Below are 18,439 nucleotides of genomic sequence, written 5' to 3'. Positions count from 1 at the left end.
AGTGGGACATAACTGGGGAGGTTGTTAGAAATTCAGAGCCTCAGGCCCTGTAGTCCTAGTCAGCCATTTTAACAAGATCCCCAGAAAATTTATATGGATGTTGAAGTTTAAGAAGCACTGGCTGAAGGAAATAGCAATGGGTTTGAACTCTGGCCGCACACTGTGTCACCTGGGGACCTTTCTTCTGGAATGACGAGGAGTGGGCGCAGGTACCAGTGTGGGTCTTTTTTTAATGTGACACTTCAGGCATATATAGTTGTGAGAAATAATTGAAAGTGAACCCGTGTACTCTTTACTTAATTTCCCCCAATGGTGACATCTTGAAAAACTAGGACACAGCGTCACAAGGACACGAATACTGTCAAAATCCAGAACATTCATGATCACCGGGATCCTCCGGATGCCCTGTGCCATCACATCTGCTTTCTTTCTCACTCCTCCCATCCCCAAACCTGGCGACCACTGGTTGCTCTCTGCTGCCATAGCTTTGGCATTTCAAGAGGGGTCTGTTGGGCCTCTCCTGGTGGCGCAGGCGGTTGAGCGCAGCACTGTGAAGCTGCAGTGCCAGTTTGATCCCCACTGGCCACAGAGATACCCACATGGCGGGGCAGACCTCTCCTGTCTCGCCAGCTGCTCACCTCAGCAGTGTACTTCAATCAATCTGCCTGTTCTGTTCCCCACTCTGTCTCTGGTGAGTCCTCTCACCCTCCCGCGCATCTGGCCTATACCCCAGTTCTTGTATAAATAAATAAATAAATAAATAAATAAATAAATAAATAAATAAATATTTTTAAAAAGGGGGGTCTGTCAATGGAATCACATACTGAGTAACCTTTGGGGGTTGCCATCGTTCTATGGAGATGCAGCCAGATGGCTGTGTGCATCCACAACCTGTTCCTTTTATTGCTGAGGAGGGTTCTATGGTGTGGAGGACCATAGCTGCTAGTAATTCACCCAACCAAGGACATCTGGTTGTTTCTAGTTCTCAGCTATTATGACTAAATGGCTATACACATGCGTATACAGGTTTTCTCAGGAAAATAAATTCTCATTTCTGTGGGATAAATGCTCTGGAGTGCCATTACTGAGACATATGGGAGTTTCATGTTCAGTATTTTAAGAAACCACCATGTTCTTTTCCAGAGTGTCTAAACCATGTTTCGTTGCCACCAGGATCATATGAGTGATCCTGTGTCTCTGCGTCTTTATGGTGCTTGTCATTACCCGTTTTTATTTTATAAGCTCTTCGATGTGTAGTGATAGCTCAGTGTGGTTTTAACTTGCATTTCCCTAATGGCCAGTGCGTTAAGCATCTTTTCTTGGGCTGTGTGCCATGTGTATAGGTGCTGGTGAAATGTCTGTCAGGTCTTGTGCCCATTTTTTATTGGATTATTTGGATTTTACTATTTCAGTTTATAAATTTCTTTATATATTCTAAGTAGTAGCCCTTCATTGGCTATGTGGCTTTGCACATATTTTCTCCTTATCTTTTCATCTTCTTCAGAAATCTGATAACTGAAATCAAAACTCAGTGGATGCCTCTTTGACAGAAGCAAAGTTTTAAATCTTGATAAGATCCAATTCATTAGTTTGTCTTTATGAGTCACACTGTTGATGTCAAGTCTTAAGAACTCTTGTCTCGCCCTAGACCTTAGGCCTACATTTCTCTATTGTGTTTTCTAAACATTTCATCATTATTTTACTTTTAAGTCTGTGAATTTTTTTTTAATAGAAGCATGTTTTTTATTTATTTATTTTATTTGTTTGTTTTGTTTATACATGCACTGGGTACAGTCGGAAGCGCGGGAGGGTGAGAGAATTCACCAGAGCCAGAGCGGGGAGCAGAGCAGGCAGAAGGACCGAAGTACACTGCTGAGGGGAGCAGTGGGCGGCAGGAGAGGTCTGCACGCCATGCGGGACCCTCCTCTGGTGGCCGGGGAGCAGCCGGGGATCGAACCGGCGCCGTAGAGGCCGCGGGCAGCTTCGCAACCCAGCGCTCAACCGCTGCGCCACCGGGGAGGCCCCTGTGAATCTTTTTGAGTTGATTTTTTTTTTTTATGAGATTTACAAGTTTTCAATTGAGGTTAAGTTTTTTGTCGGTGAATGACCAGTTGCTCCAGCACCATTTGTTGAAAAGGCCCTCTCCTTGATTCAATATATTTAGCCCCTTTATCAGAATTCTCTTGGGTATATTTGTGTGGGTCTATTTCTTGATTTTCTGTTCTGGTTCATCGAGCCGTGTCTGTCTCTTTACCGATACTGATTCCTCTTAGTTTGTTCTTTTTCACAATGATTTTAGTTATTTTCATGCCTTTGCCTTTCCAGATAGGTTTTAGAATAGTTTTGTCCACTCCTGCTCGAAACCTTGCTGAGATTTGGATGGGAATTGCATTAAATCTGTATACCGATTTGAGGAGAATTGATGTATTTTTTATGTTGAGTCTTCTAATCCATGAAAACACCATCTATCTCTTCATTTATTTAAATCTTTTGTTTCTTTTGTCAGCATTTTGTAGTTTTTAGCATACAAATCCTATGTGAGTCCTACATCTGAAACTATATTTCCCTTCATTCCTTAAAGAATAATTTTACTGAGTACAAGATCTGGACTGACAGGTTGGTTTTTTTTTTTTCAGCATCTGAAAAATATATTACATTACTTCCTGTCAGCCTAATGGCTTCTGATGAGAAATCTGTGGTCCTTCTCATTCTGGCAAGGTGTTTTTCTCTGCCTACTTCCAAAACATTTTTCTTTGTCTTTAGTTTTGAGAAACCTAATTATGATATATCTTGGTATGGGTGTTTTGGAAGGTTTATCCAGTGTAAGGTTCACCCAGCTTCTTGATTCTGTAAGTTTATGTCTCTTGCAAAATTGAGGTAATCTTCAATCATCATTGCTTCTTCATCCCCATGTTCTTTCCTGTCACCTTCCAGGGCTCTGACTACATGGATGTTAGCTCTTTTGTTATAGAACCTCGAGTCTCTGGGAGATCACTGCTTTTTCAGTCTGTTTTCTTTCTGATCTTGAGATTGCATCATTGCTGTTATGTCTTCCAGTTCACTGATTCTTTCATTCCCTCCATCATGCTGTTGAGCCCATCATTGGTATTTTAGTTCAGTTATAAATTTTGAGTTCTAAGATTTCCATTTACTTCCTTTCATTCTCTGTTTCTTAGCTAAGACTTTTCTATTTTTCATTTGTTTCAAGCATGTTCAATTTGCCTCTGATGATGTCTACTTTCAAATATTTGTTGGATTACCCTAACATTTCTGTTATCTTGGCATTTGTATCTATTGATTACTTTTTAAAAATTCCTTATGAAATCTGCTCATGCTTTGGCATGATAATTGAATGTATACATTTTAAGTGTATGTTATGAGACTCTTCACATTTAAGTCTTCTGTTTTATCTGGCTTTATGTGACACTGCTCCAGCAGGAGAAGCAAAGTGTGGGAGTCTCGTTACTCCTAGGTGGGAGAAGCATTCTGGGTTTCCCGCTCTGCTTCTGTGACACATAAAGTGATAGGAGTCTTCATTACTGCCGGGCAGGATAGGGAAGTGTTTGGCTCCCCATCAGGCCTCCAGGGGTACCTCCCAGACTAGGAGAGGTAAGTGTGCTTTCTTACTGACTGCTCCCTTCTGCTAATACATGACTGTCTCCACCCAATGGGGAGGAAAGTCCTAGCTCCCTGCTAGGGACCTCAAGAGTCACCTTATAGACTGACAGGGGTAACAGTCTTAGCTCCCTATGCAGCCTTTGCTGACTAGGATGGGGACACGGCTTTCATGTTTAACTGCAGTGGGACAGTTATTGTCTAAAAGTTTTCTATTTTGCTAATGTGGAAATGACTGCTGGTACGGAATGTCCCTTTCCTGGTCATTCGGTTAGACACAGCAAACTTTTGCCTGTGCCCTTTGATGTTTCTAAGTTACTGACTTCTTCAGCTCAAAATCTCAGATATCTGTGGCTGAATGAAAACCCAGATATGCATCATGGTGTCATTCTTTGGGTGCCGGCTCCCTAGCTAGTCTGCCTTTGCCTCTCCACCTTTCAGAGTCATCTTATATTTGTTGTAAATAGAATGTCTATGGTTTTGAATTGTATTTAGCAGAAGAATAGGGAACAATACCTCTACTCCATCTTCCTAGAAGCAAAGGTCTCAGTATGTTTTACAGTATCTCCAACCAGAGCTGAGAACCTCTGGTATAGACTCTAAGCTTCATGAAGGCAGGGGTAGTGTCTGTCCTTTACTTATTATTACATCTGTACCTGACCCTTCAATAAAGATATTTTGGATGAATGATGGTGAATAGATGGAAAGAAGGCAGAGTGAGTGAATAGAGAGATGGACACATCTGTGGGTGTGTGGGTAGATGGATGGATGGATGGCTGACTGGCTGAATGCATGAATGAATGAATGAATGAATGAACGAATGAATATCAGAATAGAACCAGCCACCAAACTGATTCACACTTACCTGTACCCCCATGCATACCCCCTGTTTACAGGCAAGCCTAGCTCCAGAACCAGCAGGAGGTCTTGACTAACAGGTGGCACCACGGCCCCCCTGGTGTGGGACTGGCCTAGCCCCCCATGCAGTAAGATAGGTACCAGGGCACTTGACTGAAGGAGACAAAGATATTCAAGAAACTCCTAATTACCTCAAAGCTCCCTCTTGTAAATATCCCATCTGCTCCTCCTTTCCCTTCTGCCTGCTTTATTTATTTATGCATACAAGAACTGGGGTATAGGCCAGTGTTGCAGGGCAGTGAGTGGATTTGCCAGAGACAGAGTAGGGAGCAGAACAGGCAGATCTACTGAGATACACTGCTGAGGGGAGCAGCGGGCAAGACAGGAGAGGTCTGCTGCAACATGTGGGTCAGCACCCTGGCCAGGGATGGAACTCAGGCCTCAGTGTCTGGTGATAGCTTAATAGTGCTGAGACTTAACCCCTACACCTGGGAGGCCCACTTGGGTCTTTTTTTTTTCTTAAAGATGTATTTATGTATACAAGAACTGGAGTACAGGCCAGAGGTGCGTGCGGAGGATGAGAGGATTCACCAGAGACAGAGTGGGGAACAGAACAGGCAGATTGACTGAAATACAATGCTGAGGGGAGCAGTGGGTGAGGCAGGGAAGGTCTGCTGGGCCATGTGGGTTGCTCCCTGGTTGGCTGGGGTTCGAACTCGTGCTGCAGTTAGCTGTGGCTAGCTTCATAGGTTGCATCTTAACCCCTTGCACCACTAGGGATGCCCCCACTTGGGTCTTTAAATGAAGCTTCATCAGCTTGCTTTCTGCCCATGGATTCCATAGTCAGAAGAGGCGTCTTTCTTTGATAATGACACACGTGTTTATTTATTTTTTTCTTTTAAACAACATGCTTTTTCTCAGTATATCTTTAAAGGTTTTTAAAAATTGTTTCATAGCTGGTCAAGTTGAGATCTTTAAGAACTTTAAAATTTGTAATCAAAGTTTGCAATTTTATTTTTTAAAAAAGCCAACAAACTGCCAGCCCCTGTTAATAAGCACCTTGAATAATTAAAAGTGAACAAACAAATGAATAAATGAAATTTTTTCTCTTTAACCATCCTTGGCTCTTAGTCCAGGACACCAAACTCTATAAACTCTAGGAGCCTCTGTTTCTACGCTTTAAAATAGGGACAAAAATAATTCCTTTATTGTGAGGTCAGCAGCCCTGTGAGGATTCAGTGAGGCAACATGCTGGAAATGTCCCAGCCCAAGGGTGGTTTGTAGAAAGTCAGAAACACTAGTTTTCTTTTTCTTCACTGTTTCTCAAGGCCAGAGAATATAACACAATGGGGCTGAACTTTATATTTCTTTTGTTTGCCAGTTGGTGATAATTATTCTTCAGCTTCCTTTTCCTGTGCCACATTTAAAAAATACCAGCTGGTCACGGCAGGAGTGGGGGTTGGGAAGAGCAGACAAACCTTCCAAATCTCAAGGCAATTTTTAAGAAGAGAGATGCTCCAGAAGCACAAGAAGTAGGGTGTGATGCAGCCAGGTTCTGTCCATGCTTCCGCTTCTGATGATCATCAGGTCAGAAGGTGTGTGAAGATCTCACTCTGCCTCCTTTATAGGAAATGGCGAGATACAGTTAATCTAAACGTGCACCTGCTGGAGCTGCCTTCTGCTAATCTGTGAGTTTGCCCTCACTTAAATGACACTAGGATCTTGAACCTGTTTCCTGCTCTGTTCTGGCTCCTGGGGAAACTTCGATAAATTTGTGACCCAGTTTTAGTGGTTCTTTAGGACACTTCTTTATTTTATTTTCAAAATATCACTGCCTGGTAGATACATTGGGAAGCAATTATAGCATATGTAAATAATGTTAAAAACAGAGAACTCTGGAAACATGGGCAGATTCTTCCTTGGGCCACTGAATTTTGTTTTCAAAACACCTTTACTGAGGAATCATTTACGTGACATGAAACTCACCCATTTCAAATGACTAATGTAATTCAATTATTGCTAGTAAATTTACGGAGTTGTACACTGGTCATCAGAATCCAATTTTAGAACATTGTCATTCTTCCCACAAACACCAGTCAACCACTAATCTCCCTTGTGACTCTATGGCCTTTCCTGTTCTAGACTTTTCATATAAATGAAATCGCACAATGTGTTGATTCTGTCTGACTGGAGTCACTTAGTGTTGATGGGCTTGCAGTTGATCAACATTATAGCATTCATCAGTACTTTGTTCCTTTTTATTGCTAAATAATCTTCCATTGCATGAATATACCATACCCTATTTTTTTATTACATACCAGTTGATGTACATTTAAGTCATTTTCACTTTGGGGCCAGTATGCATGATGCTGTGAACTCATATATACAAATTTTGGGAGGGACATGTTTTTCCGTTCCCTTGGGTAGGCATCAGTACATCCTGTGGAAACCTTGTTTAATTGCCAAACTTTTCTACTGAGGCTGCACCATTTTACATTCCTACCAGCAGTATGTATGGATTCTAAAAAAAATTTTATCTAAAAAAATTATTATCCTAGCAGGTGTGAAGTGGATTTGACCTTTGTTTTGCTGGTGATAAATAATGTCGCCCATCTTTTCATGGACTTTTGAGCCATTCCTGACTCTTCTTTGTTGAAATGTCTTTTCTAATCCTTTATCCATTTTAAAATTAGGGTTATTCATCTTACTAAGTTTGGAGAATTATTTCTATGTTATGGATATATCATGTCTAGTTCAAATATATTAAATATAAACATTTTCTCCCATTCTGTAGCTTTTCCCTTCCTTTGTGGTACCTTTTGAAGCATTTTTTTTCCCTTGATTGTGTTGGATCTAAGAAATCTTTGTCTAACTCAAGATCATAAAACTTTCCTCCTATAATTTCTTTTTTTTTTTTTTTTAAGATTTATTTATACAAACCCTGGATATAGTCAGAAGCACGGGAGGGTGAGAGAATTCACCAGAGTCAGAGGGGAGAGCAGAGCAGGCAGACTGACGAAATACACTGCTGAGAGAAGCAGCGGGCGGCAGGAGAGGTCTGCCACGCCATGTGGGACCCTAATCTGGCGGCCGGGAATCGAACCAGCGCTGCAGAGGCTGCGCCACCAGGGAGGCCCTCTCCTGTAATTTCTTCTAAGAGTTTGATGAAGCTAGAACTTACATTTAGGACGTTGTCCATTTGTAGTATTTGGTTTAAGAGAAAGGTCTAAATTCATCGTGGGGCACACAGATAGCAATTGCTCCAGCAGGTGAATCTTTGCATTTGTCTATTGCCACCTTCTGTAAGAACTCCTTCCCCTCCCACTCTAGGCTGGAGATGAACAACAGCGCCCCCCGTGGCAACCTCAGCCTCCACTTCCCTATCACAGCCGTTTAGGAGACCAGTATACTGTCCCTCTTGCACAGCTTCAATTCCAGTTTTCCAGAAGAGAGACTTAAAATGATTGGCCCATTTAGGGTCAGATGAAAGTCTCTGATCCAATCACATGCGCGCATGGGTAGGGGTTCCATGGTTTAACTATCTGCCATGGGTGGCTTTCAGAGTAGGCTTAATGTGAGAGGGGCAGATACCCAAAAGGCATCAACTCCAGGGTCATCATCTCATATTCGGCAGTCTGGACCCCTATGAACTAACCAGACATTCCTGTTGCAAGGCTTACAGGTCATGCCCACCAAATTTGTTTTTATTTGACCTATTTCCAAGTGTTCATGGAAACAAATGAAACCACTGAATGATTGAAGACATTTGAAAATATACAGATTTCACATATAAGTCCAGTTTTTGTGATTTGTTTTTTAAAAAAGCAGATCTGGCCCTGCAGCAGTTGGTGGCATCTGAGTGCCATCTGTCCTCTGCAGATAGAGAATATGCTCCCAAAGTTGCCACAGTCCCCACCATTCCCTCTTGCTCCACACACAGTTGCCTTTTCCTCCCTGACCTTGTAGACATTTGAATGTGTACCACCCCCCTCCCTTGGAAGAGTCTTCGGGGCTACTGCCTGCCCACAAAGGCATCTGTCTCCCTCTTGCATCTTAGTTGGAGACTGACTCTTCACTGAGCACTGCCCTAGATTCTAGGTCACCATGTCTCTGCAGCCCTGGACTCCTAACAAGATTTTGTAATTTGCAGTCTGCTCTTTGTCCCTCAGCCAGGAGCACTGATAAGCCTGGGTGTTTTATGGAAATGATGCCCAGACCGGACTCAATGAGAAGAGGCAGTACTGGAGAGGTGGGGATGCTCTCTCATGCTGGCTACCTGTATTAGTACAAAAAAAAAAAAAAAAGTTCAGACTTATTTGACCAAAACAGCTGTCCAAGGCAAACGAGGGGAGGGTGGAGTGTTTTGGAATGGGGAGTGGTGGGTGAGGCAGTTTTTATGTATCAGAAGGAATCTCAGATGCTAAAACTTTGTACTAAAGAAAATAAAAGATGTGATAAGAATGTGGAAAGCATTTTATACATTTTCTCAGTAGAATAAATCTTCTTGGCTTTGTTTTTAAAAATGAGTGCAGTTAGTCATTATCTTCCCTCTTGTAAAACTAAAACATTCTCATTAATGAAATCAATGGGGATACCAACGACAATAAACATTGACCAGCACCCAGAGGAACCCACTGTTAATAGACTGTACAGAGAACCCCCTTGTGGTCAGCCTATTAGGTAACAGAGTTGACGTCATCTTGTGCAGACAATCTCTCTAAATTTAATTTTGTCAAAGAACATTTTCCCATATCGTTATTGGAGCTTCGTAAATGTGATTATCAGTGGCCACATGATTGTTCTGTAGCTGTCCTGTTAAATGTTTAGTTCCCAAATGTTTGATTATTTCCTATCATAAATCATGTTTGCATTGTGCTGCCCTATGCTCTCACACAAGCCTTTCTTCACATTTTGGGTGACCAGGAATGACATCTCTAACAAAGTTGCCAAGGAAAAGTGGAAAAGTTAGCTGAAAGTTATCGCTACTCACGAGTAAATCTTGTCTCCAAATTGTGTTGGCTTAAACATCCCATGAAGAAGGTGCTGAATGGCTATCCGGGTGCTTCTCTGGTGCCTTCTGCTGTCTTCCCTGCTCCCCTCTGTGCCCCATTTCTTCAGGGCTCACCCAGTAAATGTCTGCTGACCTTACCACGTGCCAGACTGGGACCAGCACAGAGACTGGCAGTGAGTGCAAAGGGTGGAGCCTGCCGTCAACAAGGGCATCCCCTCGTTGGTCACTGGTGTCGCCGCCCCTTGGAAACAGAAGGAGCAGATGCACCTCTTGCCCTGGAGTGGATCCCCATTTAGTGAGGAGAATCGGCTAAAGAAAGAAGGACTGTGCCACAGGAGAGCTGAGTAAAGGGGGTGTTGGACACTGTGGGCACACGAGTCAGAAGGACACCCCCGGGCAGGGGAGTGGCGCAGGCAGGGCCTAGTCAAGAGGGGAAGCTTCCAAGGAAGCCTCCTCTGCCCCGTCTTTCCCCTCCCAGGTCCTTGAACCCAAGGACCTTTCGTTGTTCTTTCCTTCTTTCCCTCTTTGGCCTTTATGTCCTCCTCGTTCCTCTAGGGAACTTCCGCTCCTCCTTCAAGGGCCAACTCACAGAGCCCCTCCCTGCTGCCCTGGGGCCCCCGCGGCTGCCTCAGTGCTCCTCTGCCACGGGCTCTGGTCTTCCCTCAGCTACCGTCTGTCCTGTGGTGGTCTAGAGTTTTAAATTGGATTTGATTTGATTTTTGTGTATGTGATGCTGCTTCTCTTTTGCTTTTCTTCTCTTGATAATTGCCAGCTCCTCGAGCTTGGGGGCAGCGCGTCAGTAAGGAGTCTGTTCGGCTGTGCATGACAGAGAACCCCAGAGTTGGCATTTCTGGCTGGTGTGGGGGCTTTGCCATCATCAGGGACCTCAGCTCCTTCCAGATGGCTGTTTCTCCCGTTTTGAGGTTTTGTGGCTCTTCCTCATGTTCCCAAGATGGTCGAGGAGGCACCATTCATCCTACCCATATTCCAGCCCCCTGGGAGATTGAAGGGCCAAAAAACAGAACACGCCTTTCCTTTGGGGATGCTTTCTGGATTCGCCATGTCCACTTCCCTGAAATGGAGTCCCAGGGCCCTCCCCAGCTCCAGGAGCTTGGGAATGTAATCCCCATCCCAGACAGCCACGTACGCAGCTAAGATCAGAAGGCTGCTCCTCAATAGAGGGAAGTCTATGCTGGAAGACCATTAGCACAGCATTGGGAGACTGTTAGCGGTTTCTGCCACGGTGAAAAACAGGAGAGGTGAAGAGTGATTCCTCCTCTGGCTGTGGGATCTTTATGTCACCAAGAAATGGAAGAAAACAGTCCCTGCTATTAACCAAGAACTTCTCAGAAGCCAGGCTCTGTTCTGGGGCTTTATCCCTGGTTTAGCCACCAGTGAGGAACACTGAGGCCTGGTGAAGGGAAGCGTCTTGCCCAGCTTGCTAGCCATACAAGTGGCTTTAGAGCAGTGGTTTCCCTGCTACAAAGCCTGGATTTTGCACCCTGCTCTTTGCTGCCGCCCAGAAGGGCCCAAGCCGCCTTGGACCAGCCCTGATGAGTGGGGGGACAGCAGAGTGGGTGCGGGCCTGGAGTCTCATTCTACATCAGCTTCTCCTTAGACCTCCTTGCTTCCCTCCTGGCCCTCAGCAGAGCCCCCTTCCCATTGGTCTCATTGGGTGGTTTTATCTAAAACCAGCACCACACGCAGTACTTAGTAAATCATGGCTCCTGAGAAAGCAGGACTATTTCTAACTTGGAATCAGATCCGGCCTACTTCTTGCATACCCCCATGATGCAGCGCTCACTAAGCACCCAGGCAATTCACTGCATTGCAGAGCGTGTCTATTTTTAGCAAGTCCTTCCTTACCTTGAGCTGAAGGCTGATCTCCCTGGCAGGCAGGGAGTAGAGTAGCTCAGGGTGGGTATTCTTCAGTAAGACCAGTGCTTTTAACCAAGGAAACTTTTGCCCCCCAGGGAATATCTGGCAATAGCTAGAGATCTCTTTTATTGTCATGCCTGGAAGTGAGGTGGGGGCACCACTGGCATCTAGTAGGTAGAGGCCAGGGATGCTGCAAAAAATCCAATAAAACACAGGACAGCACTTCACGGCAAAGGCTTCTCAAACCACATGTGGCTAAGGAAGGAGAGTAAGAAACCCTGAGTTAGATAAGTCAGGTTTGGATCTTGGCTTCACCAGCCACGCCCTAGCCGTGTGGCTTTGAGTAAGTTGTTTCACCCCTCTGAGCCTGAACTGGCCATTTCCACAGCTGTACCTTGGGGATTGTGGCCTCTCTATGAGCTTGTGGCATTGAATAAGCGGCAGGTGACACGCGCCCGCCCAACCTGGGCTCCTCACTGTCACAGACGCTGGCGCAACTTTCCTGGCGTGCGGCAGGGCCGTGGCTGCCTTGGTTTATTTGCTGGTGCATGGACCTGATTAGATCAGACTGTTTGTAATCAGTCTAGGAAGAGGCCCGACTGCAGCTAATGGTTTTGGAATGGAGCCACTGCCTTAATTCAAAAAAATATGGCTTGTTTGTACGCACCAGCCTCTTAGAGGAGAAGGGTCCCTTTGTGCTTGTCACCAAGTCATCACCTTGCAGAGCTTTCCCGCCCCCAGATCCTCCCTTGGGCCCAGGGAGGGAGGTAGAAATAGCTCCCCTGCTTTGCAGGTGAGGCCTTGTGCTCAGGCCAACTCGCCCAGTGAGGGCAATGCCCAGGGGGCAAGCAGGCTCCTGTGTCCAGAGCACGCTCCTTTCTGGGGGGGGGGAGTCCCTAGGGACACAGGCTGTGGGAGTTGCAGGGCCCACCGCCTGCTGCTCCAAGTGCCTCCTCCAGCTTCCATTCCCTCCCCAGAGCCTTGTCTCTAGCCTCACTGCAGATGGCTTAGTCTTGAACCCAGAGTGGGCGCATCAGAATTTGGTGGGGTGTGGACATCCTGAGGGCAGCATGGCCTCCTGTGGGGGTGAGGGGAAATGAGGATCGGTGTCTCCAGACACCTCCCACACTGCCAGGTGCCTGAGGTTCCTTTGGCATTTACAGAGGGAAAACCATTCACAAATCTGTTTTTCAAAATGCAGATCCCCAAGGGAAAAGGCCTCGTAAGAGTCGTGTCACTACTCGGGCCTGCCTGAGGTGAGAAGAAGAGAGGCCAGGAGGGACACAACGGGCCTGGGGTCCAGGCACCCAGAGATGCCACCACTCTCTCCCCATGGTGATCCTGGGTGGAAGGGGGGTTCAGCCGCTAAGCTGGTCCCTATGCAGCATGGGTGAGGGTTCAGCATGGGCCCCTATGCAGGGGCATGTCAGAATGAGCCCCTATGCAGCATGGAGTGGGGGGCTGCCACCTTTCCAGGAAGCCTCCTAATCCTGTGACTCCAGAGAACAAAAGTGGGGTTTCTTATCCCTGAAACAGATCACTGAGCTAAAAAAGAGAACTTTCACAGTAAATACGTGTTGAATGAATCTGTTCTGAACCGAGAAATCTCATAGTCATCTGCCATTCAAGAAATGTTTATTCATCCTTTGCCATCATCTTTATGCAAAGTGACATACCCGAGCTACGAGGAAAGCCGATAAAGAATTGAGCTTATGGGGAGAGTTAGCTGGCGAAGAGAAACTTAGGCTGCATTAGTTTTCCCCAATATTTTGTCATAAAAATTATCAACAAAGTAAAAAAGCTAGGAGCGCGCCACCACCGAGGTTTCACGCCGACATTTTGCTCTTTTCGCCTCCTCGTATGGAGATTCACTTACCCGTTCTGGCCGGCCAGCCAGCCAGCTGCTTCTTGACTCATTTCAAAATGAGTTGCAGATGCTTAATGCACAGCGCTGGCTTTTAGTTCGCTATCCCAATTCAGTCAAAACTTTTCCTTTTTCTGTCAAATATGATTGTCGCATGATAAATGGTGTATGTTCCATGGGGGCGGGGAAGGAGAATGTCTTCCCTCCTATGTGCAATCAAGCAAAAAGAGAAATTTCCTCCAGGTAATGAGGAAGAGAAATGAGACACGGAGGAGAGAGAGGCGAGGCTCCCTGGAGAAGGCCAGGCTGTGCGGGTGTTTCTGGGAGCTGCTTCCCACTTCTGCTGCCTCCTAGTCCCATCGACAGAAACTAAATGACCCTTGAATGGGACGTCCTCCGCCATCTTCCCTTCTCCCTGAGGTGACTGGACAAATCCAGGGGTTCAGCTCAGTTGGGGCTGAGGTGAAGCTGTAGGGTGTTGGGTAGTGGGTATCGGATGCAGGAAGGAGAAAGAACACAGGCCGAAACTGACTATTTGGGGGTTGTCCTCAGAGGTAATGATTGGGGTGTCAGGAGGGTGCATGGGAAAGGCCCCTGAGCAGACAGCGTGGGCAGGACGGTCCACAGGGAAGGCTCTGCTACTGAAGAAGTCCGAGAGTTGGGGGGCCGAGGTGCCCCAGAACTGGAGAAGAGGGCTGCAGTCTGAAGAGGCGGCAAGGAGCCCCTCTGCGCCCTGCTCATCCAACCCATTGGAAAACTAGTGGCAGAGCTGGGGCAAGATCAGTCCCCCAAAGGGTACTTTCCAGCCCAGAAGGTTCTTTCCACAGAGATCAACTGCCTTGGGGTCTGGATTTTTTAATCTTAAAAATGTGTATATATTTAGCCTCCTCAGAATGTATCTGGCTTTGTCATAGTTCGTTTTGCTAAGTTCTGAAGAAAGATTAACGCTCTCAGGGTTTCTTGGTTTTCTTTAAATTACTTTTTGATGAGTGTAAAAATTGAACACCCCTTCTAGAAGTTTTAGAACCTACCTACCTCCCACCCCACTGAAGGTCACCAGTAACAGGAGACAGCCTGTTTTCAGCAAAGAAGGTTTTAGCAAAGAAGGTTAGCAAAGGTTTTGTTACATATTACTTTATACAGCTTATATAATAAAAATTTTTTTTTCAAATACAGAAGTAAAATAATACAAAATGTTTCTTGAAAACATGGCCCCCCTTTTCGTTGGAGAACCACTCATCTCAGGAGATGTGCTCGATTTACTCATGCTCTCGATATTCATAACCTCCCCCATACAGCTAGTGCTTTTAGCAGCAAGTAAAACCTCTCAGAACAGTGACTTCAGCAAAGCAGACATTTGATTCTTTCCCATAATCACCAATTTGGACGAGGACGATTCCGGGTTGATTCAGTAGCCAGTGAGAGCAGGCTTCGGGCTTGGTCGCAGTGGCTTCCCTGATGGCCCCAAGATGACTCCACAGCCCCAACCGTCACTTTCTTTCGGAAGGAGAGAGCAAGCAGGAAACAACCCCCTTCCATGTTGTGGTCATTTGTGAGAGAGGAGGAATTTTCTAGAACCCCACCTCTGCCATCTACTTTCTTGGCCAGATGTGTCTCATGAACACTCCCAGAGCAGCCGCTGGCACAGAGGAACTAGAACGCCACACTCAGCCTAGACCCAGGTGCCACAGCCCACCCTCCCAGAGTGCTGCCACATGGGACTTAGCATGTGGAACTCACTTCTGTCACCTTGTTCCTGCCCAGCTCTCTCACTGGCATGTGGGCAGAGGGTTTTTGTGTTCACTGTCCTATAGTCCCAACACCCAGAAGCAGACCAGGCATTCATGAAGAGTCACTGCACAAAGGTAGGCAGGCAGGACTGGGGAAGAGGGGACTGTGGCTGGAGGGAACCCACAGTTCCTGCCACCCGCAGGAGAGCAGAGTGATGGTGCTGAGAGGCTCTACTGACGCTTCACCTTTGTCTTTCCTCGCAGGGAGTGAGCCCTAGCTAGAGGCCGCTCTTGCGCCAATGAACCTTCCCAATTCCTCCTGCATCTCAGAAGGCAAGATGTGTGAGGGGAACAAGACCACCATGGCCAGCCCACAGCTGATGCCGCTGGTGGTGGTCCTGAGCACCGTCTCCTTGGTCACCGTGGGGCTCAACCTACTGGTGCTATACGCCGTGCACAGCGAGCGGAAGCTGCACACTGTGGGGAACCTGTACATCGTCAGCCTCTCGGTGGCGGACCTGATCGTGGGGGCTGTGGTCATGCCCATGAACATCCTCTACCTCCTCATGTCCAAGTGGTCTCTGGGCCGGCCGCTCTGTCTCTTCTGGCTTTCCATGGACTATGTGGCCAGCACGGCGTCCATTTTCAGCGTCTTCATTTTGTGCATCGACCGCTACCGCTCGGTCCAGCATCCCCTCAGATACCTGAAGTATCGCACCAAGACCCAAGCCTCGGTCACCATCCTGAGTGCCTGGTTCCTCTCCTTCTTGTGGGTCATTCCCATTCTGGGCTGGCCTCACTTCATGCCGCAGGGCTCCCGGCATCGGGAGGACAAGTGCGAGACGGACTTTTACGACGTCACCTGGTTCAAAATCATGACCGCGATCATCAACTTCTACCTGCCCACCTTGCTGATGCTCTGGTTCTACGCCAGGATCTACAAGGCCGTGCAGCTGCACTGTCAGCACCGGGAGCTCATCAATGGGTCCCTCCCTTTCTTCTCTGAAATCAAAATGAGGTCAGAGAGTTGCAAGGTGGGTGCCAAGAAGCCGGGGAAGGGGTCTCCCTGGGAGCTTCTGAAGAGGAAGTCGAACAATGTTAGCGATGGACCTCCCTTGAAACCAGCGTCCCGAGACCCCGAGGAGTTGAAGTCTCCTGGTGTCTCCAGCCAAGATAAGGATGGGGAAGTGAACAGACTCCACTGCTTCCCACTTAACATGGTGCAGATGCAGGCGGAGGCAGAGGGCCGAGGCAGGGAATACGACACCATCCACCAGAGTCGGGGAGAGCGCGAGACAGATGAGCAGGGCCTGAGCACGCACAGGGCCAGTGACTTGTCAGAGGACCAGGTCCTGGGTGACAGCCAGTCCTTCTCCAGGACGGACTCAGAAACCCTCACAGAGCTAGATCCAGGGAAAGGTAAGTCGAGAAAAGGGTCGAACACAGGCCTAGATTACATTAAGTTCACCTGGAAGAGACTGCGCTCACACTCGCGGCAGTACGTGTCTGGCTTGCACCTGAACCGAGAACGGAAGGCCGCCAAACAGCTGGGGTTTATCATGGCGGCCTTCATCCTCTGCTGGATCCCTTACTTCATCTTCTTCATGGTCATCGCCTTCTGCAAGAGCTGTTGTAACGAGCACGTGCACATGTTCACCATCTGGCTGGGCTACATCAACTCCACACTGAACCCCCTCATCTACCCCTTATGCAATGAGAACTTCAGGAAGACATTCAAGAAAATTCTGCACATTCCTTCCTAAAGGAAGCAATGAGGGTGACATTTACCATGTTGAAGGAAATGGAGAAGGAAAGCCAGGCTCCTGGGCTTTGTGGAGTCAAGTAGTGCTAGGGGCTGGGTTATTTGCAAAGTCCTCAGCACCCTTGGTGGGATGGCAGGGAGGGTGGTCAGCAGAGTGTCTGAGCAGAGGGCAGAGTATCTCCAGAACTGGATCTGGGTGAGCTCTCCTGATTCTCAGGAAATGTGGAAGCTTCAGACTCATTGTCATTCAAGCTTTCACGCTTAATGGCAACTGAAGGGACATGTGGGTGGCATTCACTGGAGAATGATGGTGAGGGGCCTCGCTTGTGCAGACAGATGCCCACCCCTCCCGGGGCTACCTGGAGAGACCAGGCAGCAATTCTGCTGTGACTACTGCTTCTCAGCACACCTCTCTTTGAGTCTCTTACAGCTTTCTTCAGCAGTACTGTCTGAACCAGCCTGAAACTTCTGCCTTAGTTCTCACTCACGCATGTCTTAGAGTAGATAGGAACATTCTGCAGCCTGCATGTCCATCATTTCAACACCTGTTCCTTTTGACTGTTAGAAAAAGAGGATGTAGCCCTCAAGAGAAGGAAAACAGGAATATTTGTTAATATTTGCACATTAAAAACAAACGAACAAAAAAAAGAAATGGAGAGAAGAAAGTCATATTTTTTAAGGGCGGTGCCAGTTTACTCAAGAAAGCCCTATGACACCCCACAATAGGGGGCTGGTGTTTCTCAAGGGGAGAGTCGCAGCAGGAGAAGTAAGGCACCCGAGATCATGTGGTTTATTCCATGACAGCTGGGATCGAAACCCTCTGGGGCCAGCTCATACTAGCCGGTGTTCTCTGACTGGCAAACATTTATCTTGTTAAGCACACATATACTTTCATACTCACTCACCCCCCCCCACACACACACACACAATTACCAGAGTGGTGGCAATTCTCAAGAGAATTTGTTGACATAGAGGTGTCTCTGGCCACACCAGTGACACTTTAAAGCTTCAGTATTCATTTTCCTCAGTGAGTTCTGCCGTGTTTGTCAAAATTCCTCACATTTTCTTATAGTCTCACCTCTTAAGTAAACCCTAGCAAAGGTGTGGGAACACAAAGTTTATGTGGTGTTTATGTTATGATCTGGTTGTGATTTGTACTTTTAAGACCTGATGTTTAATATCTGTAGCAAATGGGTATGCCTGGATCAGCCCTTATTTTTGTGTCTGTGTTCTCGTTTGCATGATCTGTTACAATGAGATCTTTTTACTTATCTAAATGATATTTGAAGCTATACTGTCACAGTTTGATTTATTTATTTCTGCCTTTCTGAGTTTCTTGGACCAAAAGGATATACGGAAGTATACTGTGAACTCTGACCAAATCTGATTAGGGTTTCTCCTTGGTTCCTTGTTACATGTGTAAATATTTGTAGAAAAGGACTTACTTTTTATAACAAACTTCATTCTCACTCTGTTTTGCATCCCCAAATGTTCTTGCTTAAAACTGGAGGGGAACTAAGGAAATCTTGATCCTGGTTTTAGAAGCTGCAGCTGGTCTGTTTCCCAATTAGAAACAGTTCTTTTTTAAGAAGACCCATGATCACTTTGCTCCCTGGGATCCCTCAGGACCAAGGAACACCTAAGAACACCAAGGAACACCTAAGAAAACTGCCCCACACAGAGGTGGCTATCTGCCCATTGTTGGTGTTGATGAAGAGTTG

The 18,439-nt window shown here is 46.5% G+C and overlaps 1 protein-coding gene across 1 annotated transcript; it reads left to right on the top strand.

The window, feature by feature from the left end:
* Positions 1 to 15,255: 15,255 nt before the first annotated feature.
* On the top strand, positions 15,256 to 16,719 carry HRH1 (histamine receptor H1; the record flags this gene model as incomplete). The annotated part of the gene is made up of 1 exon (XM_084247701.1): positions 15,256 to 16,719. One exon carries the CDS (start codon positions 15,256 to 15,258, stop codon positions 16,717 to 16,719), a length of 1,464 nt encoding a protein of 487 aa, XP_084103827.1.
* Positions 16,720 to 18,439: the final 1,720 nt, after the last annotated feature.

This window comes from Talpa europaea (assembly GCF_964194135.1).
Source record: "Talpa europaea genome assembly, chromosome: 11".
In the NCBI taxonomy this organism is placed as follows: Eukaryota; Metazoa; Chordata; class Mammalia; order Eulipotyphla; family Talpidae; genus Talpa; species Talpa europaea.
Note: the sequence above shows the minus strand (reverse complement) of the source record. Positions and strands in the feature narration are given on the sequence as shown.